A 26,703-nucleotide genomic window follows, 5' to 3' on the forward strand; every position below is an offset into this window, starting at 1 on the left:
GACAGAAAAAATGCTTCCCTGGAGGGCGATGACTCATCTAAATAGCAGTGTGTGCAGGTTTCCTTTTCACATCTGAATGAATTTTTGTAGCATAAGGTGGTGAAGTCTTTCTTCAAAACTGATATTGTCATTCACGCCCTACTGCTCAGTAATGTTCTCTGGTGGTGCAGCAGCAGCAACTGTTTCATCCAGAGAATAAAAAGAAAAAAATCAAAGACGTCATTTATATAGAAGTTATTCTCTCTTTGTCGTCCTTCCAAGCTTTTTTTTCTTATTTTGTTCTTCAAATAAGCTTGCTGTAATTATCATTTAGTACCTTAATTTGAATCCTATTATACAAGGGCAAGTGTTACATTGGATAACACACTGAAACAGGTAAACCAGGATTTATTCTAATTGTTATATCTGTAATAACAGGAAGTGTGGGGGTCCAATCTGATTATCTTAAGGAACCTGAGCAAGCAGTGCCATCCATTCAGCATCGTCTCTGACTATATAAAAGCTTTTTTCTTTTAGTATCAGCCATGGCTGACACCAGCAACATGGCTGATGATGATGATGATGATTTCCTTTATTTGTACAGGGACAGTGCACAGCAATACATTGACCTAAAAACAGGAAATATGCATGGTGCCAGGTTATAGCAAAAGATGCAAATTTTCACCTGTAGTCCCTTGACAAGTTGATATTAATCAAAACTAACTGGGTTTTTTTTATTTTTATGGAAATGTATGAGAGAAGAGAACCAGTGAACATAAACTAATACAATACAATCGTAACAGACCTCGCCCCTTAGTTACACCAGTTATTAAAGACTTCCAGGAATTTATAATTTCTCTATCACACGCTTGCACCTATACAATAAACATACCTATTTGGTATGTTTATTGTTGGTTAAGGTCCCTGTGACCATGGACTTCATTATAAATAACCAGTGAATACAAAACTAAAGTTGATGCAATGATTTGTAAAATAGTTTTTGTAAGAATCGTCCAAACTTTTGAGGTTGAAGTTGTTTTACCTTGGCAGAACTCCACTTTTACATTGGCCAACATTTGACTGGACATTAGCTGGAATACTAATCTCTCCTACAGCAAAACAAGTTGAAATAGTTGGTATTTACCACGGATTTTATTCTTTGCCGCTAGTTTAGATCTGAGTCACTTGAAACGAACCATTATGCAGAGACTGTGACAACCTGATTCTGCATTAAAGTTAATAAATCAGTGCCGTCTATAAGTCAAAATTTATCATGGCAGACGTTCTGTAGGACAACCTAAACATACTGCTTCAACATGGGGCTAAACTAGATTACCAAAACTATTTTTTTGTTTTTAAAAGCATATAGCTTTACCTTTTTTTCTGACCATATACTGTATCTGACATGACACACTCGGCTACACTCTTCAATAAACTCACACAATGCTCCTGTGGAGGATGTTTTCGTGCAGTTTGCTGAGGTGCTTGGCTAATATAAGCTTATTTTGAAATCAGTTGTTGATAATTGGGCTTGTTTTATATATCAATGCAGTTACAGAAAACTTACAGAAAAAAGGTTGTTCTGCTTCATAAAACTTTGTGCTTGGCTTTGAATGTCTTCACATTTAACACCAAGTGTTTCAGCTTGTCTTTGTGTGCCTTTCCAGGGACAGTTGGCAGATCACATGACACAAACCGAAAACTGCAGCAGCCAAAACATTCACTCTTTCAATTGTAAAAACACTCAGATCATTAGGGGAGTTTGTTTGATCAACCATTCTGCAATTTGAAAAAGCATCCTGAGAGTAAGATACTGACTGTTCATAACCTCAGAACAGAAGAACTTCTACTTAACAAATCTGTCCTTTTTAGACCTCAAGAAATCATTTAACTTGTGGAAAAGGGCATATTGTCTTTCCTTTAACTTCTTATAAGTTGTTTAAAAGGCTTAGGTTGAAATGTTAGGTCGGTTAGGTGCTGGTGAAGTTACTGGTATTTTTTAAAGGTTTTTGCGGCACTAGTTGCCTTTTTTTGCAGTATTCAAACAGTAAATGGTCAGAGAGAGAAGGGGGAAAGACATGCAGCAAAGGTCCCAGGGTCGGGAATCGAACCCCAGACTTCTGCATCGAGGAGTAATATCCACCGTATATGGGGCGCATTCTCAACCTCTACACCATGCACCACCCCAGTGGTGTTTAGTTTGACAATTTATTCATCGTCCACATTCTGAAATTCAATATTTCAGTTATAATCAAACCTGAAGGTCTTCGAACTGGTTTTGAATATTTTCAATAAGTTAGATGCATTTTTATCATTGTGCATGTTGTATTTTTTTCTGCTGTGCATCTCATAAGGGAACTATAAGCTAATAAAACAACTTGAGAAATTCTTCTAAATCTGGCATCCACATTGGGTGATTAGTCCAAAAGAAATATCGAAAGTGACACATCAAAAGAATTCACAAAATAGGATTGTACAATATAGCAGATAAGAATTATTATTATTGTTATTATTATTGGGATGATTTTTCTAACTCATATTTTTCCTGTTTTACTTTTTTTTTCTTTTGGAGAAAAGAGGGAAAACTTTTTTTTCATTGACCTCAGAAGCAAATGTCACTCAGTCTCATCTTGTTTTATTCAGGCATTTTATTTTCAGGAATACGCAGGAAAACCTAAACCCAGAGGACGAGGTGGACGAGTTCTTGGGCAGGGCCATTGACGCTCGCAGCATCGACCGCCTACGCTCTGAACACGTTAAAAAGTTCCTGCTCACCTTCAGAGAACCCGACCTGGAAAAAAAGGTTAGGCCATACACAAACACACTGCCAGTACCTCAGCAAATAAGTGGTTGTGACAGACAGTCCGCCGTGTGCAAAAAGCTTTATCCTTTCTGTCCCTGAAGGAAATCAAAGAAAGGAAAAACAGAAAGGGGAGAAACTGCAGGTCACATTTGGATGTAGAATACTGAAAGTCAAAGTAGGAAAACTGCTTTAGACAGTGAAGGACATACTTTTTTTTCACAGAAGACAGATTTTAAGTACAGTTTTTAGACTTTCATCGGTGTTCTTTATGTATTTGTAAAATTTTAGAAAGCGAAGCCTTGCAACAGATCAGGGGGACTTTTTGAGACTTCAGCTTCCATTACAAAGATTCATCATCTTACTGATCCTCGGTCCACAGTTAGTTTTGATCTCCGACAAAACAATTTCTACTACTCAGCTCCCTGCTGCTCTCTGGGCCCGACACACAGAGTGGCTGTCAGTGTAGTTTAAATGAAACGGAAACACTCTCTTATTTTGTTTTGTTTGGCCATAAACGCTTATACAACTACAAGTGCTGTTCCATCAATATCTGCAGCACAGATCTATTAGCCAGCAGGCATTACAAAATATAGGAAGAAGAATTATTTTAAAAAAAACAATCTAAATAAAAAATCATCAGAATCAGGAAGATTAAAACACTTAAATTAAAAACAATTGAAAAGCAATTAAAATCCAGCAGAGACACAATATTAACAATTCAAATCTAATGTGCATTTTAATTTAATTCTGATATTAATGATAATATAATACAAATTCCCATTACAGTTATGGACTACTTGAATAATAGCGTTTTTATTCTAGAAACAATATCATTGCTTATTTTGAATTCATACTTTAATGTTAAAGAGAAGGTATTAGGTGCTGACCGTATCCGTTGACTTTTTTTGGAAATACTTTTTTGCATTTTCTTTTTTCTTTTTTTTTGAAGGACAGAGTGTAAAAAAGTCCAACATTTAACTTGTTCTCCCATCTTTTCAGTACTCCAAACAGGTAGACACCAGGTTCGGTGCATACGTGGCCTGCGCCACCCTAGTCTTTTTCTTCATCTGCTTCATCCAGATCGTCATTGTGCCAACGTGAGTCACACCCTCTGACACAGTGTAATAGTACAGATGCTTGTATGCTCATATCCTGGCTGTTCGCTGAGTGCTGTATTCAAGAATATTAATGGAAGGTTTAGTTGAAGGAAAATGTTTGGTAAAAGTTTGGTAAATTCAGCAGGGTTAATTTTTATTATACTTTTATTATTTATTAATATAAATTATAATTATTAGAAAGGGTTAAAAATGTTGGCCTTCTAGCATTTAAATTAGGCTGTGTTTGTAGCCAGCAGCTAATTACAGGTCCTTCTCAAAATATTAGCGTATTGTGATAAAGTTCATTATTTTCCATAATGTCATGATGAAAATTTAACATTCATATATTTTAGATTCATTGCACACTAACTGAAATATTTCAGGTCTTTTATTGTCTTAATACGGATGATTTTGGCATACAGCTCATGAAAACCCAAAATTCCTATCTCACAAAATTAGCATATCATTAAAAGGGTCTCTAAACGAGCTATGAACCTAATCATCTGAATCAACGAGTTAACTCTAAACACCTGCAAAAGATTCCTGAGGCCTTTAAAACTCCCAGCCTGGTTCATCACTCAAAACCCCAATCATGGGTAAGACTGCCGACCTGACTGCTGTCCAGAAGGCCACTATTGACACCCTCAAGCAAGAGGGTAAGACACAGAAAGACATTTCTGAACGAATAGGCTGTTCCCAGAGTGCTGTATCAAGGCACCTCAGTGGGAAGTCTGTGGGAAGGAAGGTTGCCGTGTCAGCTGCTGGTGTTGGTCCACTGTGTTTTATCAAGGGCAGGGTCAATGCAGCTAGCTATCAGGAGATTTTGGAGCACTTCATGCTTCCATCTGCTGAAAAGCTTTATGGAGATGAAGATTTCATTTTTCAGCACGACCTGGCACCTGCTCACAGTGCCAAAACCACTGGTAAATGGTTTACTGACCATGGTATCACTGTGCTCAATTGGCCTGCCAACTCTCCTGACCTGAACCCCATAGAGAATCTGTGGGATATTGTGAAGAGAACGTTGAGAGACTCAAGACCCAACACTCTGGATTCCCGACCAAGTATTGAGTGCATAACTGTACATGATTATTTGAAGGTTGACGTTTTTTGTATTAAAAACACTTTTCTTTTATTGGTCGGATGAAATATGCTAATTTTGTAAGATAGGAATTTTGGGTTTTCATGAGCTGTATGCCAAAATCATCTGTATTAAGACAATAAAAGACCTGAAATATTTCAGTTAGTGTGCAATGAATCTAAAATATATGAATGTTAAATTTTCATCATGACATCATGGAAAATAATTAACTTTATCACAATATGCTAATATTTTGAGAAGGACCTGTATAAGCTGAACTCAAACCTTATTCCCACAGCATCATGATGTGGCCTCTACTTTAAAGCCTTGCAGAATTACATGAATTTCTCTTCACCAAAGGTTTTGTAGCTGCCTGCCCTGACATTGACAGAATACTCCGTTTACTGTCAGATCAATGCTGCTTTGACAGAATCAGGACATTCAATCCCAGATCTGCTATTTGAAAAAAGGCAGTTAATTGAACTTTGGGGCCATTTTGTTTTTTGTTTGTTTTAATAAGAAGCAGCTAATAAAAACTACATCTTGCTACGTGGAGATATCTTATGGGACAATTCTCCCTAACCAATCAGAGCCTGCTGTGGTTTTACATAAGCATTAGGCATTACGGCAGGTGAAGTGAGAAAACATCAAGAACGAGTGAGAATCATTTAACACCATGCAGTGCAACAAACCTTCCTGGCTTGAGGTTGTAGATCTGTTCTTACAGGGAGGATGTGAAGGTTTATTTCCGCAGTTTCAATCATAAACTAAATCTCTGACTATATCAACTTGAATGTTAAATAAATGAGGGTTTATAACAATTTTCATGTGACCTTGTGGGAAGTCAATTTAAAAAAAATATCCAAATTCAGTGACATCACACAGCTCAGTTATGGCTTTTCATCAAGCAATCGGCCTTCCAGAAGTTGGATCTGTGCATAACGTCATGCTAAAACCTTTAAAGAGCAAGCTGTAGCTTAACAGCTGCAGAGATTCATTTTATAGGAACAGGCCCCAGCAACTAATATTGAACAAAAACATGATGATCATGTAAATAATAACCTGCTTTCTTTCTCCAGCTCCAGTCTCATGATTGGGTTCTTCGTCACCTGCTTCATCATCCTGATGGGCATCATGTTCATCTCCGCTGTGTACTGCTGTTTTGGGGTGAGTAGAATCAGTTTGACTAAAAAGACAGTGATCTAGAAAAATGTATCTAAATTTTGTCACTCAGAATGTGACACTATAAAGTCGACTGTTTGAGCTCATTATAAACCTTTGTGTGTCAGTCTGCCAAAACAAAAATGACTAACTAAAATGTAAAATCAAAGTATTGCGTCTTATTTACCCGTTTTTCTTTTGCTGTGTTGTCCATTAAAGACATTCCCTTAGCTTAAGTTCCAGTGCTGTATGGTGTTTGCTGTATTGTGTTTGTATCCAAGACATTTGGCGGGGTTTAAACTTTAAAGGAAAACTGTGAACTCTTGGCTGGATTTCTAAAGGGATCCAAGAGCTTTGCTATGATGCGTTGGCTTGTTCTGGAGTCTGTATCTGCTTAATATAAAACAAGCCTGTTAGGCATTTGTATGTGTATTTGGTCCCTTTATGTGAGATCAATTAGTCAATGATGTCAGATTCTGCTGAGATTTGATGGGAAAAAACAAGGTTGCCTTTGTTTGAGGATGAATAAAGCTGTGTTGCACCAAGAGAGTGACGTCAATCACTGTAAAGTTAACAAACCAGGCCAGTGAATGGCCATGATTCAACTAGTGAACATTCTGGTAAATGGTATCTGTCTGAAATAAGATACCTGATCACTGAGCACTCAACCCACTTTACTAAGTCCTCGACGCCATTTTCACAATGGCACTTAAAATCCCACAGAGGAGGTACTTTGAGCACTTTCAATAAAAATGCACCAATCTGTGTTTTATTCCAGAGTTTTGACCTGCCAATACTGATTTTAGCTGGGTCTTGGGCTGATTGTTTTTTTTAACTTTAATATAGGATGATATTACAGCATTCTAAATATTGCTTCTAGCCTTCCTGCCATGAGGGGCTCTCAATTATTTATATTAAAAGCAAAAGTGATTTAACATCGTGTGAGAGGGCCACTGTTGTAAAGCGGGGTTTTACTATTACTTTACGCATTTGGGTGTGATGTGTTATCTGATCAGAAAACAGACTGGATTTTTGAATTCATGGCCAGCCATCAGTGGTCAGGTCACCAGATGATTTCTCAGTGGATCTCTGGTCTTGAGTTGATAACGTTGCAAATAAATACCATTAGCACTCATATAAATCTCCTCTTGGTTTTGTCAAAAATACATGTTTTGTTAATTTACCATGATGGCTTTATTTTATTTTCTCCATTTAAACAATCCAAAAAGTAAGAAAGCTGTAAAATGTTTGCAGTGGATTTTTTTAATTAAATTGTATGATATTCACACTGACCTCAAACAGCATTTTTTTCTAGAAATACCTGCTTTTGGGATTTCTGTAAACATTGTTTATAATGTGATTCTAATATCTCTAAAAGGTATTTGTATATTCCTACACACTCATTCTCACAGGTTCTTCTTTTTCATTTCTCACTCTCCGTCATCCTCTGCTTGTTTTATTTTGCCAACAGTGGAGGCAGATCTGTCACCATGCTGTCCTTATGAGATTAAAAATCAATAAATAAATATCTTTTTCACTATCTCCAAAATCTCAAGTATCACAAGCTAAGAATCCTTCTCTTAAATTAGTTACACTGTGTGTCTCCCTACGTTGTGGAAATAAGTAAAAATAATGAACAAATCCTTTGTCCAGTTCACTTCAGCTGATGACTCATAGGAAGCTAGAACTGGTGCCTTAAATAGAAAATGTTCTGTAGCTGGATGTAAACTGTAGCTTCAGTGTTTCTTTTATTAAGGACTAAAGAGAAAACCAAGGAAAAGATAGCAAGTAAATCACATGAAGGTGAATATTCAACAAAGTATATTTTCCCCCAGATCTTCCCAGTTCCCCTGCAGACTCTTTCCAAAAGTATTGTCCAGTCCAGACTCAACAGCACCTTAGTTGGTGTCTTCACCATCATCGTCGTCTTCCTATCTGCTTTCATTAATATTGTAAGTTGGCATTCAAATTATACTGTACCTAAAAAGAGCAACAATAATGCTCACAGAGCTGTTAATAAATTCAGCGTTCATACTTTTCTCTTTATGCTGTTTATTGTAAATGACGTGAGTCCACTCACTGACAATTGATTTGGTTCAGTTCACCTGCAGCAGTCACGACCTGCGGAGCTGCATCAGATCAGAGCTCAACATTAGCCAGGACCTTGTGGACGCCTGCCACGCTCTCCTCCTCAACTACAACCTGGACACACAACACAGCTCCTGTGCGGAAGACGCCCTCATCTGTAGCTTCCCTGAGGTGTACATATATCTGAGACTGTTTTTGTGAAGTGGGGGTTTTTGATATGGGCAACATGGGGGGGTGCGCCCAAGAACTATTTAAAAGAGCCATTTTATTGCCCAGTTGTGCCCTGGATGCATTTTGTGTTACAGTTTTTCCAGGTAGCACTAACAGGAAACTCTGCATGGCCTGGGTAGTAGCAGTGTTGCTAGTCATCAACTGCTTGATTAGTGCAGCTGGAAGCAATTCTACACCTGAGAAGACCTTTATGGTTGGGTTTTGGGGCCAGGGGCAGATTTCATGCAAGAATTGCCACTGTGTTTTTTTGGTGATTTTCTATATGTTAATCTGACACAAAAGTGTGTTACAAGCATTTGTATATAGCTCACAATATAAAACAGAAATTTAGCTACCTTCTTTATTTTTTAGAGAATCATATCCATATTTTGTCTCATTACAACCAGAAAGCTCTACGAATTGTATTGCAATTCTATGTGATACATCAATGACAAATGATGTATAGTTCAGTGGAAGGCATTTATATTTAGCCTCTTATACTCAGATACCCCCTAAATAAAATCCAGCACAACCGGTTTTCTTCTGAAGCCACCTAATTAGTAAATAGAGCCCAACTCCAAATCCAGCTGATCTGTGAAAGTCTCAGAGGTTTTTTAGAGAACATGAACAAACATCATCAAGAAACTGGCAGGGTGGGCAGGAAGAGAATTTATCAGAGAAGCTGTCAGGGGCCTCATGGTAACTCTAGAGGAACTACAGAGATCCATAACTCAAGTGGGAGAATCAGTTTAGCGGGGCACGTATATTTATGCCCTCCACAAATCTGGCCTGAATGATGGGGTGACAAAAAGAAAATAATTGCTGTGATATCCCCATGTTTTGCCATAGGGATAGTTTTTTTCAACAGAAAGAAAGGTGAATGGAGTTAAATACAGGGCAAACCTGTTGGAGGAAGCAAAAAGCTTGGGACTTCCAGCAGGATAATAACCTTAAACATACAGCAAGTGCTACAATAGAATAGATCGAAGCATATTCAACGGTAGGAATGGCCCATTCAAAGTCCAGAATTGATGTTCACAGATGTTATCAATTTTATCTGACATGATCTAAGCCATTTTTAAAAGAAAAATGAGCAGTAATTTCAGTCTTTAGATATCAAAGGCTGGTAGAACAACATAGCCTTTTCAGTAAATTGGGGGTAATTGAATACAAATACATGACACACTTTATATCAAAAAATATTATAAAGCATGTATTTTTGCAGTATTTCCTGATTACAATGAAAGATATATGTTAACACTGAGGCACTTATGGTATTTAAATATTTTATGATCGAAGTTACTAAAAAGGGCTGCAGTTTAATAACAGAACAAACTGGTAAGTCTGAGTGTTATTCCAACTATAAATAGTAAGATCTGCTTTGCAAATGAAAGTCTACATCATGCTAATCTCCTCTCTCTCCTCCATATCCTTCTCAGTACTTCACATCCTGTGTGCTGCTGAGCCTGCTGGCTTGCTCCGTCTTCCTGCAGGTCAGCAGCATCGGGAAACTCTTCCTTATGCTCTTCATTGAGCTGCTCTACCTTCTCATCATGGAGGTACCTAAAGTAAGCCTCTTTGACAACCAGGACCTGCTGGTTATGGCAACCGCCATAAACTACACGTGAGTGTCCTCCTCACCTCTGTGGCTGTTGTTAAACATGGCTAGACATCTAAACTGCTGATCAGCTCTTCTCTGTTTTTCCCCTCACAGCAAACCAGATAATAGTACAAGGTGAGACTGATGGCAGGTTTCATCATTGCTCTGTCATCTATTCAACCGGCAGCATTTTACCACACTAATGAAACTAATAATGACCTGCTGGCAACAGATGCTTGCGCTAATGAGCCGAGTTTTAAAGGACAGCTTGTTTGTGTCAGATTCTTCCTTGAAGTATATAGTAAATATTATGTAACACCTGTATCTCTGGATTATTCTGCTAATTCATACATCAACATGTTCATTTGTGCGTGATCCAGCTGTGTGGTGGACAACAAAGTTCCTCTGAAGATCATGACCCCTGTGGTGATCACAGTCTTCGTCCTTGCCCTTTACCTTCACGCCCAGCAGGTGGAGTCAACAGCCAGACTCGATTTCCTCTGGAAGCTGCAGGTCAGTCTGAGCTGCTGCCTCGAGTCAGAAAATTGTTATTTTCTTTTCACCCTATTCCTGGTGGTGCTGCTAGTGGATTGATTATTTTTGTAACGTCCAATACAATAGATGGGAGCAGCAGCAAAGGAGCTTGTTTTGGTATAATGGGCAGTATTTTTGAAGTAGCCGGTTAGCAGTTTACCAAAATTTCTTCTTTATTGTTACAATAATAACACACCTACTGACATGTCGTGTCAAACCATTACATTTGATACATCCAATCATAGTTATAAAAAACTGCAGTTGAGCTCAGCTTATTATTTAGTTGGTAAAATGTTTTCTATTGAAATAAACCCATCTGATTCATTGAATCATTGACTTTGCAGCCATATCCTCCTCCTGAACGAGCATGTTGCGACTTAGGACAGTTGATTGCATCAAGTGGTTAACTTTGTAGCAATTCCTCATACTGAACATGCGTTTGGCAGCAGTGGAGTACTCCTTTTTATCAGGAAGAAACCTTTAGCAGAAGTGCTGCAACCAACTTGGGATTTGAGAAGACAGGGCTGTTGCAATTATTATTATGCTTATTGTATTTAATATTTCATTAAATAACCATTCAGTCTGTTAAGTGTTGTCCTGTGAATACCAGCCTAATATGGCGGTGGTATTAGGACAATAGGTAAAAGGGTAAATTGAGCTCTGGCATTAGTGAACAGCAAAACTCTGCAAACGTATAGAATAAATTCACACAATTTCTTAAAATAAGAATTTTTTTACAAAAATATATCAACTCAAAGCTAAACATATTTCAGATAAACTTTTTACTATATTAGAACAATCCAACTAAAATTACCAAGCAAAATGATCGAATAAAGAAATTAATGAACTATATATAAATGAAGAATCAAGGGAATCAATGTCATGTGTACAAATCTGACTTCACCGGCGTTGGCATCAGGCGTTAGTGGTTGGAGCTAACATTGGAAAACTTACAACTTGTTACCACTTCTTTAAAGTCAAAGATATACCTTAAAGTACCATTAGCACAAGAATTAAAATTCATATGAGCGTCGATTGTGCATTATGGCCAATCTGTGTTTAAAACCACTTTAAAGAAAGTTTGTCTTGACTGTAAAACACAAAACAAAAAACTAGCCTTAAGGCTGTGAAGGTCTGTTCACATTAGCTGGATAGAGATTCTGCACTAAAGGGCAAAACAGTTGTGCGCACTTGATGCTGGACATGTCCACACAAAGCTCAATTTTTATGGCCGCGTACATGGTGCCACATAATAAACTGCTCGGCGAGAAAAAATCTCCACATATGTGACACACTGCTGCGAGCAGCCGGTCATGGCCACTCTCTGCCTCGCACAGACAAGTGTATTCCTCTTTTTCGTCCCTAGTCTGGTTTAATGGCCTTTAACACTACCCTTTTTTCCTTTTTGTTTTTCCAAAACTACACGGCAAATTAGTTCTGCCTCCCCGTCCAATGTGGTCATGGCAGAAAGTTTGGGAAATGTAGGAATTTGTCTGCAGACACAGGAAATTGGTTTGCTTGACTATGAAGCTGTGGACAGTACGTGCGGAGTCTGCGCTGCTCACTGTATGCCCAGCTATGTTTTCCCCGTTAGATAACTGGATTTTCTCATCACAAACAGAGCAAAACATCACGAAATAAACAGTATTTAGATTGTTTCATCCTAAACTAATTTTCTCTGCGCAAACACCACCTCTTAAGTGAACCATTCTGAAGCAGGGGCTCCAAAGGCACTGGTTTTGGGAAGTGAAGTTGGTCCGGTCCGATCCAACCACGTGGCGGACAGAACAGAGGACTGGCAGCTACTCTTAGTAGTGGGGGCCTGGCTGCATCAGCCTGCCCACTGCGGTTCCAAAACCTTTTTCTTCAGGGCGTGGGAAAGACAATTTCACTCTACGTTGTTAGAGACAGGGTCTCTGATGGGAACTCTCTGAAACACAGGTTGCTTCTCTCCAGGCCTCAGAAAGAAATGTTCAAGCAGCGCTTGAACGGTGGATTATCTGAGCAGGAGCTCATACTTAACTTTGTACTTGCTTTCGATCGGCTGGTATTCAACCGTTGGATCGTAGTCACTTTGGATCAAAATTTGAAGAGTTATGCCTTCTCACCTGGAGGGAGACGTTGACACACAATGCCTCACCTGTCCAGGTCTCGGTTGAGAGTTGCGTGGAAAGAGGCCCCATTGTTTAAACTTTATGTTTTTGTTTCTGACTGAATGATGTCACGGGGAGTCCAGCTATGTCTCCTCCTTCCTGGACTGGGTTAGACGTAGGTTAGTGTGATTTAAAGGTGCAGAGAGGTTCATACCGGCATCTGTGTACAGTTCAGTCCATGTTTTATCCATGGCTAGGGGCCCAACAGAGCATACTCAAAAAAAACACAGAAGCACTGATTCAGCAGAACTTTCTATGTTACAGAAAATGTAAAGAGTTGATAACAGCAGTAGCTTCTGTAGTGGTTTTATCTAGCTAAACAGATAAGCTCTGAAGCAGTAGTAAAATGTATAGGATGAAATTGAGTACATACAGTTAGCCATAGAGCAGTTCCTCCAAGTTGTTTTAGAGATAGATTTAAACACAGAATGACAGAGTTAAGAGTAACCTCTACAGTACAGACAAAGAAACATGGAAGAAATATGGTAGTAGTAGCTCAGCTGATGGGCCCATCCAGGAAGTTGTCACAGCTAAACATAAAGTCTGGGTCAGGTGTAACTTCTATAGAAAGAAAAAAAAAGAGAAATTACAGCAATAACTGCGTGTAATGCATAACTTAATGCATAACTGGAGAGTGTTAGGAGAAGAGAGCTTTGTATATATGTGAATTTAAAAAGATATTTTCTATTTCCATTACTATATATATATATATACTGGTCCTTCTCAAAATATTAGCATATTGTGATAAAGTTTATTATTTTCCATAATGTAATGATGAAAATTTAACATTCATATATTTTAGATTCATTGCACACTAACTGAAATATTTCAGGTCTTTTATTGTCTTAATACGGATGATTTTGGCATACAGCTCATGAAAACCCAAAATTCCTATCTCACAAAATTAGCATATTTCATCCGACCAATAAAAGAAAAGTGTTTTTAATACAAAAAACGTCAACCTTCAAATAATCATGTACAGTTATGCACTCAATACTTGGTCGGGAATCCTTTTACAGAAATGACTGCTTCAATGCGGCGTGGCATGGAGGCAATCAGGCTGTGGCACTGCTGAGGTCTTATGGAGGCCCAGGATGCTTCGATAGCGGCCTTTAGCTCATCCAGAGTGTTGGGTCTTGAGTCTCTCAACGTTCTCTTCACAATATCCCACAGATTCTCTATGGGGTTCAGGTCAGGAGAGTTGGCAGGCCAATTGAGCACAGTGATACCATAGTCAGTAAACCATTTACCAGTGGTTTTGGCACTGTGAGCAGGTGCCAGGTCGTGCTGAAAAATTAAATCTTCATCTCCATAAAGCTGTTCAGCAGATGGAAGCACGAAGTGCTCCAAAATCTCCTGATAGCTAGCTGCATTGACCCTGCCCTTGATAAAACACAGTGGACCAACACCAGCAGCTGACACGGCACCCCAGACCATCACTGACTGTGGGTACTTGACACTGGACTTCTGGCATTTTGGCATTTCCTTCTCCCCAGTCTTCCTCCAGACTCTGGCACCTTGATTTCCGAATGACATGCAGAATTTGCTTTCATCCAAAAAAAGTACTTTGGACCACTGAGCAACAGTCCAGTGCTGCTTCTCTGTAGCCCAGGTCAGGCGCTTCTGCCGCTGTTTCTGGTTCAAATGTGGCTTGACCTGGGGAATGCGGCACCTGTAGACCATTTCCTGCACACGCCTGTGCACGGTGGCTCTGGATGTTTCTACTCCAGACTCAGTCCACTGCTTCCGCAGGTCCCCCAAGGTCTGGAATCGGCCCTTCTCCACAATCTTCCTCAGGGTCCGGTCACCTCTTCTCGTTGTGCAGCGTTTTCTGCCACACTTTTTCCTTCCCACAGACTTCCCACTGAGGTGCCTTGATACAGCACTCTGGGAACAGCCTATTCATTCAGAAATGTCTTTGTGTCTTACCCTCTTGCTTGAGGGTGTCAATAGTGGCCTTCTGGACAGCAGTCAGGTCGGCAGTCTTACCCATGATTGGGGTTTTGAGTGATGAACCAGGCTGGGAGTTTTAAAGGCCTCAGGAATCTTTTGCAGGTGTTTAGAGTTAACTTGTTGATTCAGATCATTAGGTTCATAGATCGTTTAGAGACCCTTTTAATAATATGCTAATTTTGTGAGATAGGAATTTTGGGTTTTCATGAGCTGTATGCCAAAATCATCCGTATTAAGACAATAAAAGACCTGAAATATTTCAGTTAGTGTGCAATGAATCTAAAATATATGAATGTTAAATTTTCATCATGACATTATGGAAAATAATGAACTTTATCACAATATGCTAATATTTTGAGAAGGACCTGTAAATCTTCACTGAGAGAAAAGTGTACTGGAGTCAAATTCCTTGTTTGTCTGTACAAACTTGGCAATAAAGCTGTTTCTGATTCAGATTCTGAGTAACAAAGTCTCAAACGTTTATGATCGGTAATACAGTAGGGCATGATTAAATACATTCCAGTGTTTTCCTCCCTGACTGCATTCCAACCTACAACAAAGAATTATCACTTTAATGTTTAAAACATGGCTCATGAGCTCTTAGAGATTTAAAAGCATTGAAAATGCCAAATGTACATTTATACCAGTCTACATTTTAGTAGACTGGTCGAACAGCGAAAAAAGTAAACAATTTACTCTGGTTCTTTTATTACATACTATACGAATCTTTAGTTTTTTAATCATATGTAGCATTTACAGAGGGGGGATCCATTTAAAACCAGGCTTGTGGTCATAATATTATGACTGATCTGTGCGATCAGTGAAATGTAGCCCATCAGTTAATTAAGTCCTATGTACCCATCCTTAACCTTATGTCTTTTCATACACTAGAGGACTTTCCTCCATATGTGAGTCAGTCAGTCCTTTTTTATTCTAACTCTCGTCTTGAACCCACCTTCAGGCCACAGAGGAGAAGGAGGAGATGGAGGAGCTGCAGGCTTACAACCGCCGTCTGCTCCACAACATCTTGCCCAAAGACGTGGCCGCTCACTTCCTGCAGCGTGAGCGGCGCAATGACGAGCTCTACTATCAGTCTTGCGAGTGTGTTGCGGTCATGTTCGCTTCCATCAGTAACTTCTCCGAGTTTTACGTGGAGCTGGAGGCCAACAATGAAGGGGTGGAGTGTCTGCGGCTTCTTAATGAGATCATTGCTGACTTTGATGAGGTGGGCATGAATGTTGTCAGGGTATGAGTCTGTGGGTTTTAAAAGTCTCTGTAAGTTTTTCGTGTTGTTTTGTTAGCATGAGTGAAGATTTCTCCCTGAATAATTCACTTGATGTATAAAATCACACCGATATCTAAGAGTATCAGTAAGTGACATTAGAATAGTATCAACTCTTAACGTTCCTGCTGCTCTCAATAGATCATCAGCGAGGATCAGTTCCGTCAGCTGGAGAAGATCAAGACCATCGGCTCCACTTACATGGCAGCTTCTGGTCTCAATGACTCCACGTACGATAAGGCTGGGCGCTCGCACATTCGAGCGATGGCCGACTACGCAATGAGGATGATGGACCAGATGAAATATATCAATGAACACTCCTTTAACAACTTTAAAATGAAAATAGGTCTGTGTTACAACCATGTTTATCCAACCAGGAAGCAATTGTTATGAGATTACTTCAGCTGCAGAGAGATACAAAAATTGTTTTTTTTAGGAGACCATGAATGGCTTCAACAGATTCCAAAGTTCAGTCAGTTTTGCATAAATTGCAGTATTAAATGAGTTGGCACGATGATTTATCCTATTTTATATCCATCCGTTTTCACAGGTCTAAACATCGGCCCGGTGGTAGCTGGTGTGATCGGCGCCAGGAAGCCTCAGTACGACATTTGGGGGAACACAGTAAACGTAGCGAGTCGTATGGACAGCACAGGGGTCCCGGAAAGGATCCAGGTAACTGATTAAAAACATATTGGCCAAAATTAATTTAAACGTTCAAGTAAAAGCCCTTTATTGTACAGATAATTAGTATTTTCTTCTCTGCAAATGGTTTTAGGGTGCCTTGCTCAACCTAACTGTAACTCTGTTTAAGCAGCAGTACTCGTACTTGTTGTCTTGCTCTATATCCGTGACTGGGTCACGGGGGCAGCAGATTTAGTAGAGATGTCCAGACTTCCCTCTCCCCAGACACCTCCTCCAGCTCCTCCAGTGGTAGCCCAACGCATTCCCAGGCCAGTCAAGAGACATTCTCCCTCCAGCGTGACCTGAGCCATGTCCTGGGCCGTGTCCTGGGCCTCCTTCAGATGGAAACTTGCCTGAGACACCTCCCAGGGGAGGCGTCCAGAAGGCATCCGATACAGATGCTTGAGCCACCCCAACTGACTCCTCTCGATGTGGAGGAGCAGTGGCTCTACTCTGAGTTCCTCCCGGATGGCCGAGCTCCTCACCCTATCTCTAAGGGAGTGCCTGGCCACCCTGCAGAGGAAGCTCATTTCAGCCTGGGTGATGAACGAGTCCAACTCCGAGTCCCCAGTCTCTGCTTCCACCAGGGAAAGGGCAGGGAGGGCAGGATTGAGGATCATCCTCGAAGTACTCTTTCCTTTGCCGGATAATGTCCCGCGTCAAGGTCAGCAGCTCCCCTCCCCCACTTTAAACAGTTGCAAAGCACTGCTTCCCTCAGTAGAGGCCGACCAGTAGTCTTTCTCCATGCCCTCACCGAACTCCTCCCAGGCCCGAGTTTTTGCCCCTGCAATAGGCCGGGCTGCAGCACGCTTGGCCTCACTGTACCCATCAGCCGCTTCAGGAGTCCCACAAGCCAACCACAGCCAAAATGACTCCTCCTTCAGCTTGACGGCATTCCCTACTGCTGGTGTCCACCATCTGGTTCAGGGATTGCTGCCGCAACAGGCACCACAGACCTTACGGCCATAGCTACAGGCTGCAGCATCGACAATAGAGACGGAGAACATAGTCCTCTCGGACTCTGTCAAGTTTTTTTCTCCATCTGAAGTCACTTCAGCATTTTCCCAAACTTGAAAAGGCTTGCTTTCTCCAAAGAGACGCAGGAACAACTCAGCTCAGTCACATTTGTTTATTCATCCTTTCTTTTTAGATGGATCTTAACAGCAGTGCAACATTCCTAGGACTTAAGTAGGTTGATAACCTACAAACAGATGAGATAAACATTAAACATCAATGTTCACTTTGACTTTTCATATTTAACTAGTTTCTTAATTAATACTTTTAATAATTTACTTTTAACTTAACAGTGAATGAAAAAGGTAAACAAACTATGTTGCAAAGCGTGCATACTAATATGTATCCAACCACAAACAATCAGCCAATTTCAGTACAGTTTTAGTTTTTCGAATTAAATGTGTATTATGTACTTCAAATAATATTGTCCAGTTCCTACCAGTGGTGTCTTTGGAGAAGCTTTCAGCTGAAGTTCTTTCTCTGAATAGAATTTGATCTGAGCACAGGTGAACAGGATTACCTTATAGATTTGCCTGCTGAGATAGAACAATGACAGGGATGGGTGCGCTTGATTCGTTGTAGAGTGCACTCCAGTTGCATGGAGATAGTAAACCATTTAAAACTGTCAGATTTGTTGGATTAACTTGACACCTCCCACTTGAGCTCCTGAGTTTTTTAACCTTAGGAGGTCACATCTTTCTATCTTCATCGTCAGATCTTATCACTGCAGTGTTCCTTATTCTTCTATTGGCAATAACACAACAATGCGCCTGACATCTCTATGAAGTATTGTTGAAGGTATCTTCATTGAGAGTTTTTTCCCCTTTTTCTTTGTTTGTCCTCCAGCTTTAACAGTGGGCACAGGGTAACTTGGATAAGTTCTTACATATACATCTCTCACAATCCCCTTTTTGTCATTGTTTACCCCAATCACTTTGCCAAGTTTGTACTGACCTCTCAGGGCATATTGGTCTGCAAGCCAAACGATGTCTCCAGTAGCTACGTTCCTTTTCATTGAATGCCATTTACTTCGGACAAACAAATTTGGTCCAGCCAGTTGACTCCACTTTTTCCAGAATCTGTCAACTTCTGTTTGAATGAACTTTAGTCTTTTAAGGGAATACCCTTCAAACTCAAAGCCATAGCTATCACCTGTGGGATCAGTTCTTCCCAGCAACAGAGAGTTAGGAGTTATGTAGTTTATGCAGTCTTCTCGGCTTTGAGTTCATGCATCTATTGGTCTTTCATTGGCCAGATTCGCTGCAATGTACAGGAATGTCTGAAATTCTCCTCATGTGAAAACTCCATCTCCTCCTAAATTGTGTAAAGCTTGCTTGACAATCTTTACAGCTGCTTCTGCTGCTCCATTTCTGTGGGGGGAGTCTGCAGGATGTATTTTCCAGCACCATTCAGTCCCATGTTTCAAAGTTTCCTGTTGAATTTGTTCTTTGTTAAGTTGGTTAAAAAACAAATAGAAATCACTAAGAGCAGATTTAGCTCCAACAAAGTTTCTCCCACCATCTGACCACAACTTTTTTGGATGCCCCCTCAGGGCTGTAAATCTTTGGTATGCCAACAAGAACCCTTCACTTGATTGATCACTTACAAGATCTGTGTGGATAGCTCGAGATGACATGCAGCAGAAGATGATGCCCCACACTTTCAGTTTCACCCTTTTCCGAGCTTCATCTCTCACTTCATAGGGCCCAAACAGATCATTAGCTGTGTACTCAAACGGTCTGGCAGGCTGTGTTCTTTCAGGAGGGAAATCCCCCATTATCTGCTTACACCTTTTTGCTTTGGCTTTCCGGCATATCACACAGTTATCCACAACTTTTTTAGCCAATCTTCTGCCTCTTACCACCCATGCTTTTGTTCTCATCCGCAATAATGTTCCAGCAATATCTTCGTGATTTATCTCATGAGATTCAAGGGCAAGCAGTGTGGATATCCATGAATCATATGGTAAGATAGGAACTACTTTTTTGTCTTCACCAAAAGATTGAATGCGCCCCCCACATACCTGAAGTCCAGAGCCTTGTTCTTTAAACACAACTAGTCTGTTCAAAGTGGTGTCATTGAATAGAGTACTCTCTTGAGCAGCCAGAAAAACATCTTTCATCGCATCTTCACACTCTTTAACACTAAGTCCAGCATGAATGGCTGTCTGTTGGTTTGTGCAGATCTTTACTTTCCCTTTGCTGGCACTCTGTCTTTTTAATATGAGTTTCCACTTTTCAATAGCTCTTCTCACCCATGCAATAACTCTGACCAGTTTAGAAAGATTACTGTATCTTCTCTCCTGGATTAATTGCTTGGCAATACAAGTTAGTGGAAAAACTTTACTTTGACTGCCCTTTTCCTTCCACTCACTGGCTTTTAATGGATTCTTTGTCTCATCCTCCTTCCTAATTTATTTCTCATTAATTTGCTTGGATTGTGCCCTGGTCATCACTGCTGAAAAAGCTTTCCTTTGGAGCTTTGCGACACTTTCTTTTGCAGACACAGCAATATCTTCGGCAGACGTTATCGGCCATTGTTCAATAGGTTGGCACAGGAATTTTGGTCCATTTTGCCACTGTGAATCCTCTTGAAGGTACTCAAGATGCTCCTCTTGTTATACTGTCAGCAATATTGAGATCACCTGGAATCCACCACCAATCTGTGATAGGTCCAGCTTTCTGTATTTCACCAACTCTGTTTGCAAAGAAAGACTGGTATCCATAACTGTCACGCTGAATGGCTCCAAGCATGGTTTGGCTATCCAAAAAATGGAACCAGTTTCCAATGTCCAACCTGCTGTGCTTTTCAACATACCTCCTCAGACGAGCTGCAAACACTGCACCACAAATTAACAGAGTCTCCTTTTTGATCAAGTGGAGTGAGCTTTGCTTTGGATTCAACCAATCTCACTTGGATCCCTTGCTCAGTCTCCCATCTGAAGTATAGAACTGCACCATAACTTTTGTCGCTTCCATCAGAAAAGGTTATTCCCATGGGTTTTCCACTCCAACCAAATGGTGTCAAACTCCTGTAAAATGTAATTTGGCTCAGACGCACATATTCTTGGAACAGTTCAATAGCTTCATTTCTAAACCCATCCCAAAGTGGTAGGTGCCAGGTGTCCCCAGCTTTATCTCCGCTTCTGGCTTCTTGAAAAGCCTTTCTCACTAAAATAACCCCTTCTGTTTGATAGGTGTAGCTAGACCAATGGGATCAAAGAGGCTGGCTACTTGGCTCAGAAGGTCTCTTATAGTGAGAGGATTTGGAGTATTTATCTTAACTTCCTCCTCTCTTAGGTCCTGTCCCACCTTCATTCTTTTCCTTCTTTTTGAGAAGTTGATTGATGTCATCACATAGAGTTTATCTTCTTCCACCAGGTATCCAACTCCCAAAGCCTTATTGTCCTCCTCCTTCAACTGGTTGGGGAGTATAAAGACTTTTCCTTTATTATAAGAGAAAATGTCAGTTTCTGAAGAAGTGTTTTGCCTCCCACTTTGGCCTGACAAGATCCATGGTTTCAACAAAAATCCTCCAGCTTGCAAGATTTCTTCCACCTTCTTTATGTGGTTTTGCAAAAGTTCTGGATTATTATCAGATGTTAAAATGTCATCAACATAACAGTCTTCTTCCAGAATCCTCCGCTCCTCTACACAGCAATCAAACATTGGTAGTTTTGCTGTTTCCCGCATTGCTATTTGGGCAATACATCCAGTGGGACGATCCCCAATATTAACTCTGGTAATAGTAAACTCACTGATTTCCTCTCTTGGGCTGTCTCTCCAGAGGAATCTGTGCAAGTGTCTCTCTAGGTCCTCTAACCATACAGAGTTGTACATCTTTTTAACGTCTCCCAAGGCAGCATGTACTCCTCTTCTGAACCTAAGTAAAACAGCACGTATAGGATTTAAAACATCAGGACCTTTCAGCAGAATGTCATTGATACTCAACCCTTCAAATCTTTGACTGCTGTTCCATACTAAGCACACAGGAGTGGTTACAGAGTGAGGATTTGGTGCCACTTGATGGTTTACATACCACACAGGTCCTTCCCAGCTGTTTAAAGTTGCCTCTGACAGTTTAATTGCTGCTTTTCTTTGCACCATTTCGTGCACTTGGGCTACATAAATGGTTTTCCATTCAGGTTCTTTATTCAGTCGTCTCTCTGTTCTCAAAAAAGTTGATTCCACACTCCTCCTGTTATTAGGAAGACAGGTAGGTTCTACAATCCAAGGATACTTTGCATCCCAGTGTGGCCCATCACTGTGAGCATCTCTTTCCACATAAGTAAGACCTTGTTTGATTATTTCAAATTCTTTCTCCACCATTAATGTCATATCTTTTCCCCCGGGCTGACAATTTCCACAACGACATCCACCACACTTTGGTTCACAAGCTGCTCCTATGCTCTCCCAGTTCCACCAGTCAATTAACTCTTTATTAGAAGATGTGCTTTTGCTTTCAGCTTTGACTTCTTTAGGACTGCAAACTTCTTCATATCATATTGCAGCAGTGCGCATAGAGCGAGCAAAGTGAGTTTCTGACCTGTGTGCTACCACATCAGCCTCTTCATAAAGATCCGGATGAGTTCCTCCCACAGTTATGCCAAGTGGGCTGTTCCACAGGACCAGGTCTCCAACAACCTTGACTCTTTGAGGGGCCAATCTACCTTCTCTGTGGCTAATTAGCAGGTCAATGGAATCTGGCCTTTTGAGATCCTCCAGGTCAACTTCTGGAAAAAACCTTAGCAGTTGCTGTGGTTGGATGACTCTGTGCACTTTGCCAATCTCACTGAGCCCATAACAAATAAGTTGGTGAGCTCTCTCCGTTCCTTTGGGTGTCTTAACTCTTACTTTTAACAGATATTTCTTTGTTCTTACTTTAATTGCCATTCCCCCTACACCATGAACGATAAACATTATGTTCTCACCCATCAGGTTTAATTTTTTCGCTGCTTGATGCATAATGTAATTAGTGTCAGAAGCCAAGTCAATCAAAGTGCCAATTTTTTGGCCTGCATTTGCAGTGACTTCCAGCAGCATTAGAATAACAGGTTGCTCTTTTAATCCATATGCCTCCATAAGCCCATGGACTTCACTTTCTGTGTTGTTTACTGATGCAGCCAAATTTGAGAACGCTCTTCTGCATTTCTCTGCCATTTCTGGTGAAAGTTCAGCTATGAACGTCTCCTGTTCTTCTGTAAATCTGCTTCTCCTTCTAGTTTTATCAATTCCACTCCTTTTAAACTCAACTTTTGGGCAAAGAAGGAAATGGTGATCTGAAAAGCTTAATTTCTTACAATCTTTGTTTCTACATAGATAAGTGTTTATACATTCAGAATCCTCTTCATGCTTTCTCAGACACTTTCTACATGTATTTAATGTCTTCACAATGTTGAGCTTTTCAAGTACATTCATTGCCTTGAACTGTTTGCAGAAGAATATTTTATCTCCATGTTTTGCATCTCCACACACAATGCAGCCATGATTCTTTCTTATAGATCGATGTAGATGTCGTTTCTCAAACTTCTTCTCTGTTTTTTCACCAACTCCCAGTTGCTCTAGTTTCTCCAGAACTTCCTCTTGTGTCTTCAGGAATTTGAGGAAGCTGTCAAAATGATTGTCTGCTGTCACCCCATTAATAGGATTAACCATAAAAACTAGCCAATCTCTTTTTATAACATCAGGTAGTTTGCTTTCCAAAGATTTAGTAACCAGAGGATTTTTCATGGCTCCAGTATTACCCAACTCTGTCAAATGAGCTAGAGCCTTTTCAATTGTTTGTATAAGGTCTATCACTTTCCTTAGCTGATTTGTTTTCAGGGGTGGGATTTTCTCAAGCTCTTCAATAATCTCCAAAGCAATACTTGACTTGTTTCCATATCTATTTTCCATCACTCTGAACATGTCTGTAGCAGTATCATATGAAAACAAGTGCAATTCACGACATATCCTTTCATCCACACTATCCAACAATTGAAACTTTTTCACCTCAACTGAGCCAGTTGGATCCCCCTGCTTCTGTAGATTCTCCCAGTCTTTCTTCCATCTATGAAAATTCCTTTTATATCCATAAAATTTTGGAAGACTAATGGGACGGATCTTCACAATGGATGTGGCTTGTGCCTGTATAGGTAAAGATGTGAAGTCTGATTGAGCTGCTGCAGATTTACTCTTTTCCTCTGTGATTGTTTGTGCTACAGAGAACTGTGATTTTCTTGTTTGAAATTTATTTCTCATCACTTGAAGCTGCCTTATTTTACCATCTAAACTGTTTCTTTCTTCTGCTGGAACCCATATTTCCCAGGTAGCAAGGCTTTTAATTGCTTCTGAATCACTTCCTCCATAAAGGACAGCTGCATTTCATATGCCCTTTTGTTCACAGTTAAAACCTGTATATCAGCAGCATCATCACAAGCCTTTTCTGCCTGCTGAATTGCAGTACAGAGTTCATCTTGACCATATTTCCTCCACAAATTGGACTGAACTATTTGTTTGACATCCTCTAATTTCAATTCGCAGTCATTAATAGTTTTTTCCAAATCGGCTTGTTGCTGTTTATCAAGTTCCACTTCACCATGTTCCCCAGCTTTGTCTTCCATTTCTGCTAATAGCCCAGCTATGTAATCATCATTTGAATCACTTACATGTCTAGCGTCAGAGGTGAGCTTTTTGAACTCTTCCCGCAGTTCCATCTCTGTCATATTGGGAGTTCTTCTGCTCAGGAAGTTGGCTTGCTTGGTGAAGGAAGATTTAGCCATGGTTCGCTCCAGCTTTAATTGTTTTAGTGACTCTCCAAACATTTCTTCAGCCATTGTGAACCTTAATGCTGATGCTTGATGTCCTCCTTGCTTGTCCTCTTCTGCTCACCAGAACTCTCTTATCAGGTCTTCACTGGAACCATGGTTATCAACTGTCAAGTTTTTTCTCCATCTGAAGTCACTTCAGCATTTTCCCAAACTTGAAAAGGCTTGCTTTCTCCAAAGAGACGCAGGAACAACTCAGCTCAGTCACATTTGTTTATTCATCCTTTCTTTTTAGATGGATCTTAACAGCAGTGCAACATTCCTAGGACTTAAGTAGGTTGATAACCTACAAACAGATGAGATAAACATTAAACATCAATGTTCACTTTGACTTTTCATATTTAACTAGTTTCTTAATTAATGCTTTTAATAATTTACTTTTAACTTAACAGTGAATGAAAAAGGTAAACAAACTATGTTGCAAAGCGTGCATACTAATATGTATCCAACCACAAACAATCAGCCAGTACAGTTTTAGTTTTTCGAATTAAATGTGTATTATGTACTTCAAATAATATTGTCCAGTTCCTACCAGTGGTGTCTTTGGAGAAGCTTTCAGCTGAAGTTCTTTCTCTGAATAGAATTTGATCTGAGCACAGGTGAACAGGATTACCTTATAGATTTGCCTGCTGAGATAGAACAATGACAGGGATGGGTGCGCTTGATTCGTTGTAGAGTGCACTCCAGTTGCATGGAGATAGTAAACCATTTAAAACTGTCAGATTTGTTGGATTAACTTGACAGACTCTATGCCTACAACCTCCCCCGGAATCTGGTCAAAGCTCTCCTGGAGGTGGGAGTTGAATACATCCAGTTACAAGGATCAGTGACAAGATTGATCATTACAGTATAAGTATCATTATGATCCATACATGCCAATATTTACATTCAGCTGCAGAGCTGCTAAATCTGAACTACAAACTGTTGAGAGGGAAGAAGTGGGGATCACAGAACGTACTTAAAAAAGGTTGCTATAGCGGTTTTGGGAGAAAACATTGATAAAATGGTCGAATAGGTTGCTACATCCAGAAACAAAATTACTTGGTCATAGTGTAATTTAACAAGTCTTACTGTTGTGAAAGATCAATAACTATTCATGACCAAACATCTAAACATATTGGGAGTTTACTATTCAAGAGAAGCAAAGTCAAGAACAGATGAAAGTGAGATTTTTAATTCAACTTTTATTAATAATTAGAAGATACTGGATGAAAAGCTCAAAATGATGAAACATAGCAACTTTCTGTGATTTAGTTAGACTTCCCTTTGATGCGAAAACAGTTTTTGTTGTGTTCATCCTTAGTTATTATGAACATGATGTTTACATTTTTGTTTGCACAAAACACAAGTAGCTGAATTGGATTTTCTCTCTTAGCATTAAATGTTTGTTCACAACCGCAGGCTTCCTAACTATCTGTGTCTGCATGGTTAAACTTTAAAGAATCTGGGCAAATATGACATATCTGTATTGATATGAAACACCGGTTTATACATAACATTATTATGTTTATTATTTAGGTGTGCAACTACTTTTTTGCATGTAAGTTTTTAAACCTTCAGAGTAAAATGAGACAAAACAACAAAGGCAATGTGTCTTCATAGCACCTTCTAAAAAGAACAGGAAGAAGTGAGAAAAGCAATAGCAGAAGATCACACCTGGAGTATTTTTTACAATTAGATACAAATTGTAGTATTTTACTAAAATAACTTAGGATCTACTGTGTAAAAAAAAGAGTTTCTGATAAATAATTTCCAAAAATGTTCAACCTTTAATGAAGAAAATTATATTTTCTGCCAATTCTGCCTCACCAACATCATTGACCTCTCTCAGATGGTAAGAATATCTCTTGCCCAAATTCCCTCTTCATTCTAGCAGATACCTGAAGGTTTTAGGTCAGAACAGACCAGCATTTAGGAACTGTTCATGATTTTGTCCACCTTGACAAAATATCTAAGTCCACCTGAAGAAAAGTAACCGTAGAGCGTGATTCTGCCACCACCATATTTTGTAGAGGGTATGGTGTGCTGTGTTGTTTTGTGCCACACATACCTTTTGGAACTGTGAATCAGAAAGTCAAATTTGATTCTTTCAGGCCATGATGCATTCTTCCAGAAGGATTTAGGAGATTTTAGCCTGGGCTTCTGTCTTCTAACCCTAGTCCATAATCCAGACATAGGGTGAATAATTGAGAATGTTGTCATGTGTAGAAGACATTGGAGAAGCATCAGTTGAGGGTGATGTCACTGTCGTTACATAAT

At 39.8% G+C, this 26,703-nt stretch overlaps 1 protein-coding gene across 2 annotated transcripts in view; it reads left to right on the forward strand.

Moving 5' to 3' along the window:
• The window catches only part of adcy5 (adenylate cyclase 5), a 134,057-nt gene that overhangs the window by 100,902 nt on the left and 6,452 nt on the right, over positions 1-26,703 (forward strand). The window contains exons 10-20 of one of the 2 annotated variants that reach the window (XM_047370666.1): positions 2,623-2,782; positions 3,782-3,879; positions 6,040-6,127; positions 7,957-8,073; positions 8,222-8,380; positions 9,859-10,043; positions 10,134-10,154; positions 10,400-10,532; positions 15,621-15,884; positions 16,083-16,287; positions 16,492-16,616. In XM_047370666.1, the coding sequence (XP_047226622.1) occupies positions 2,623-2,782; positions 3,782-3,879; positions 6,040-6,127; positions 7,957-8,073; positions 8,222-8,380; positions 9,859-10,043; positions 10,134-10,154; positions 10,400-10,532; positions 15,621-15,884; positions 16,083-16,287; positions 16,492-16,616 (1,555 nt within the window). The remainder of the gene's footprint in view (positions 1-2,622; positions 2,783-3,781; positions 3,880-6,039; positions 6,128-7,956; positions 8,074-8,221; positions 8,381-9,858; positions 10,044-10,133; positions 10,155-10,399; positions 10,533-15,620; positions 15,885-16,082; positions 16,288-16,491; positions 16,617-26,703) is intronic. The other variant, XM_047370667.1, reaches the window with a different exon arrangement.

This window comes from Girardinichthys multiradiatus, chromosome 7, assembly GCF_021462225.1.
Source record: "Girardinichthys multiradiatus isolate DD_20200921_A chromosome 7, DD_fGirMul_XY1, whole genome shotgun sequence".
Lineage (NCBI taxonomy): Eukaryota > Metazoa > Chordata > Actinopteri > Cyprinodontiformes > Goodeidae > Girardinichthys > Girardinichthys multiradiatus.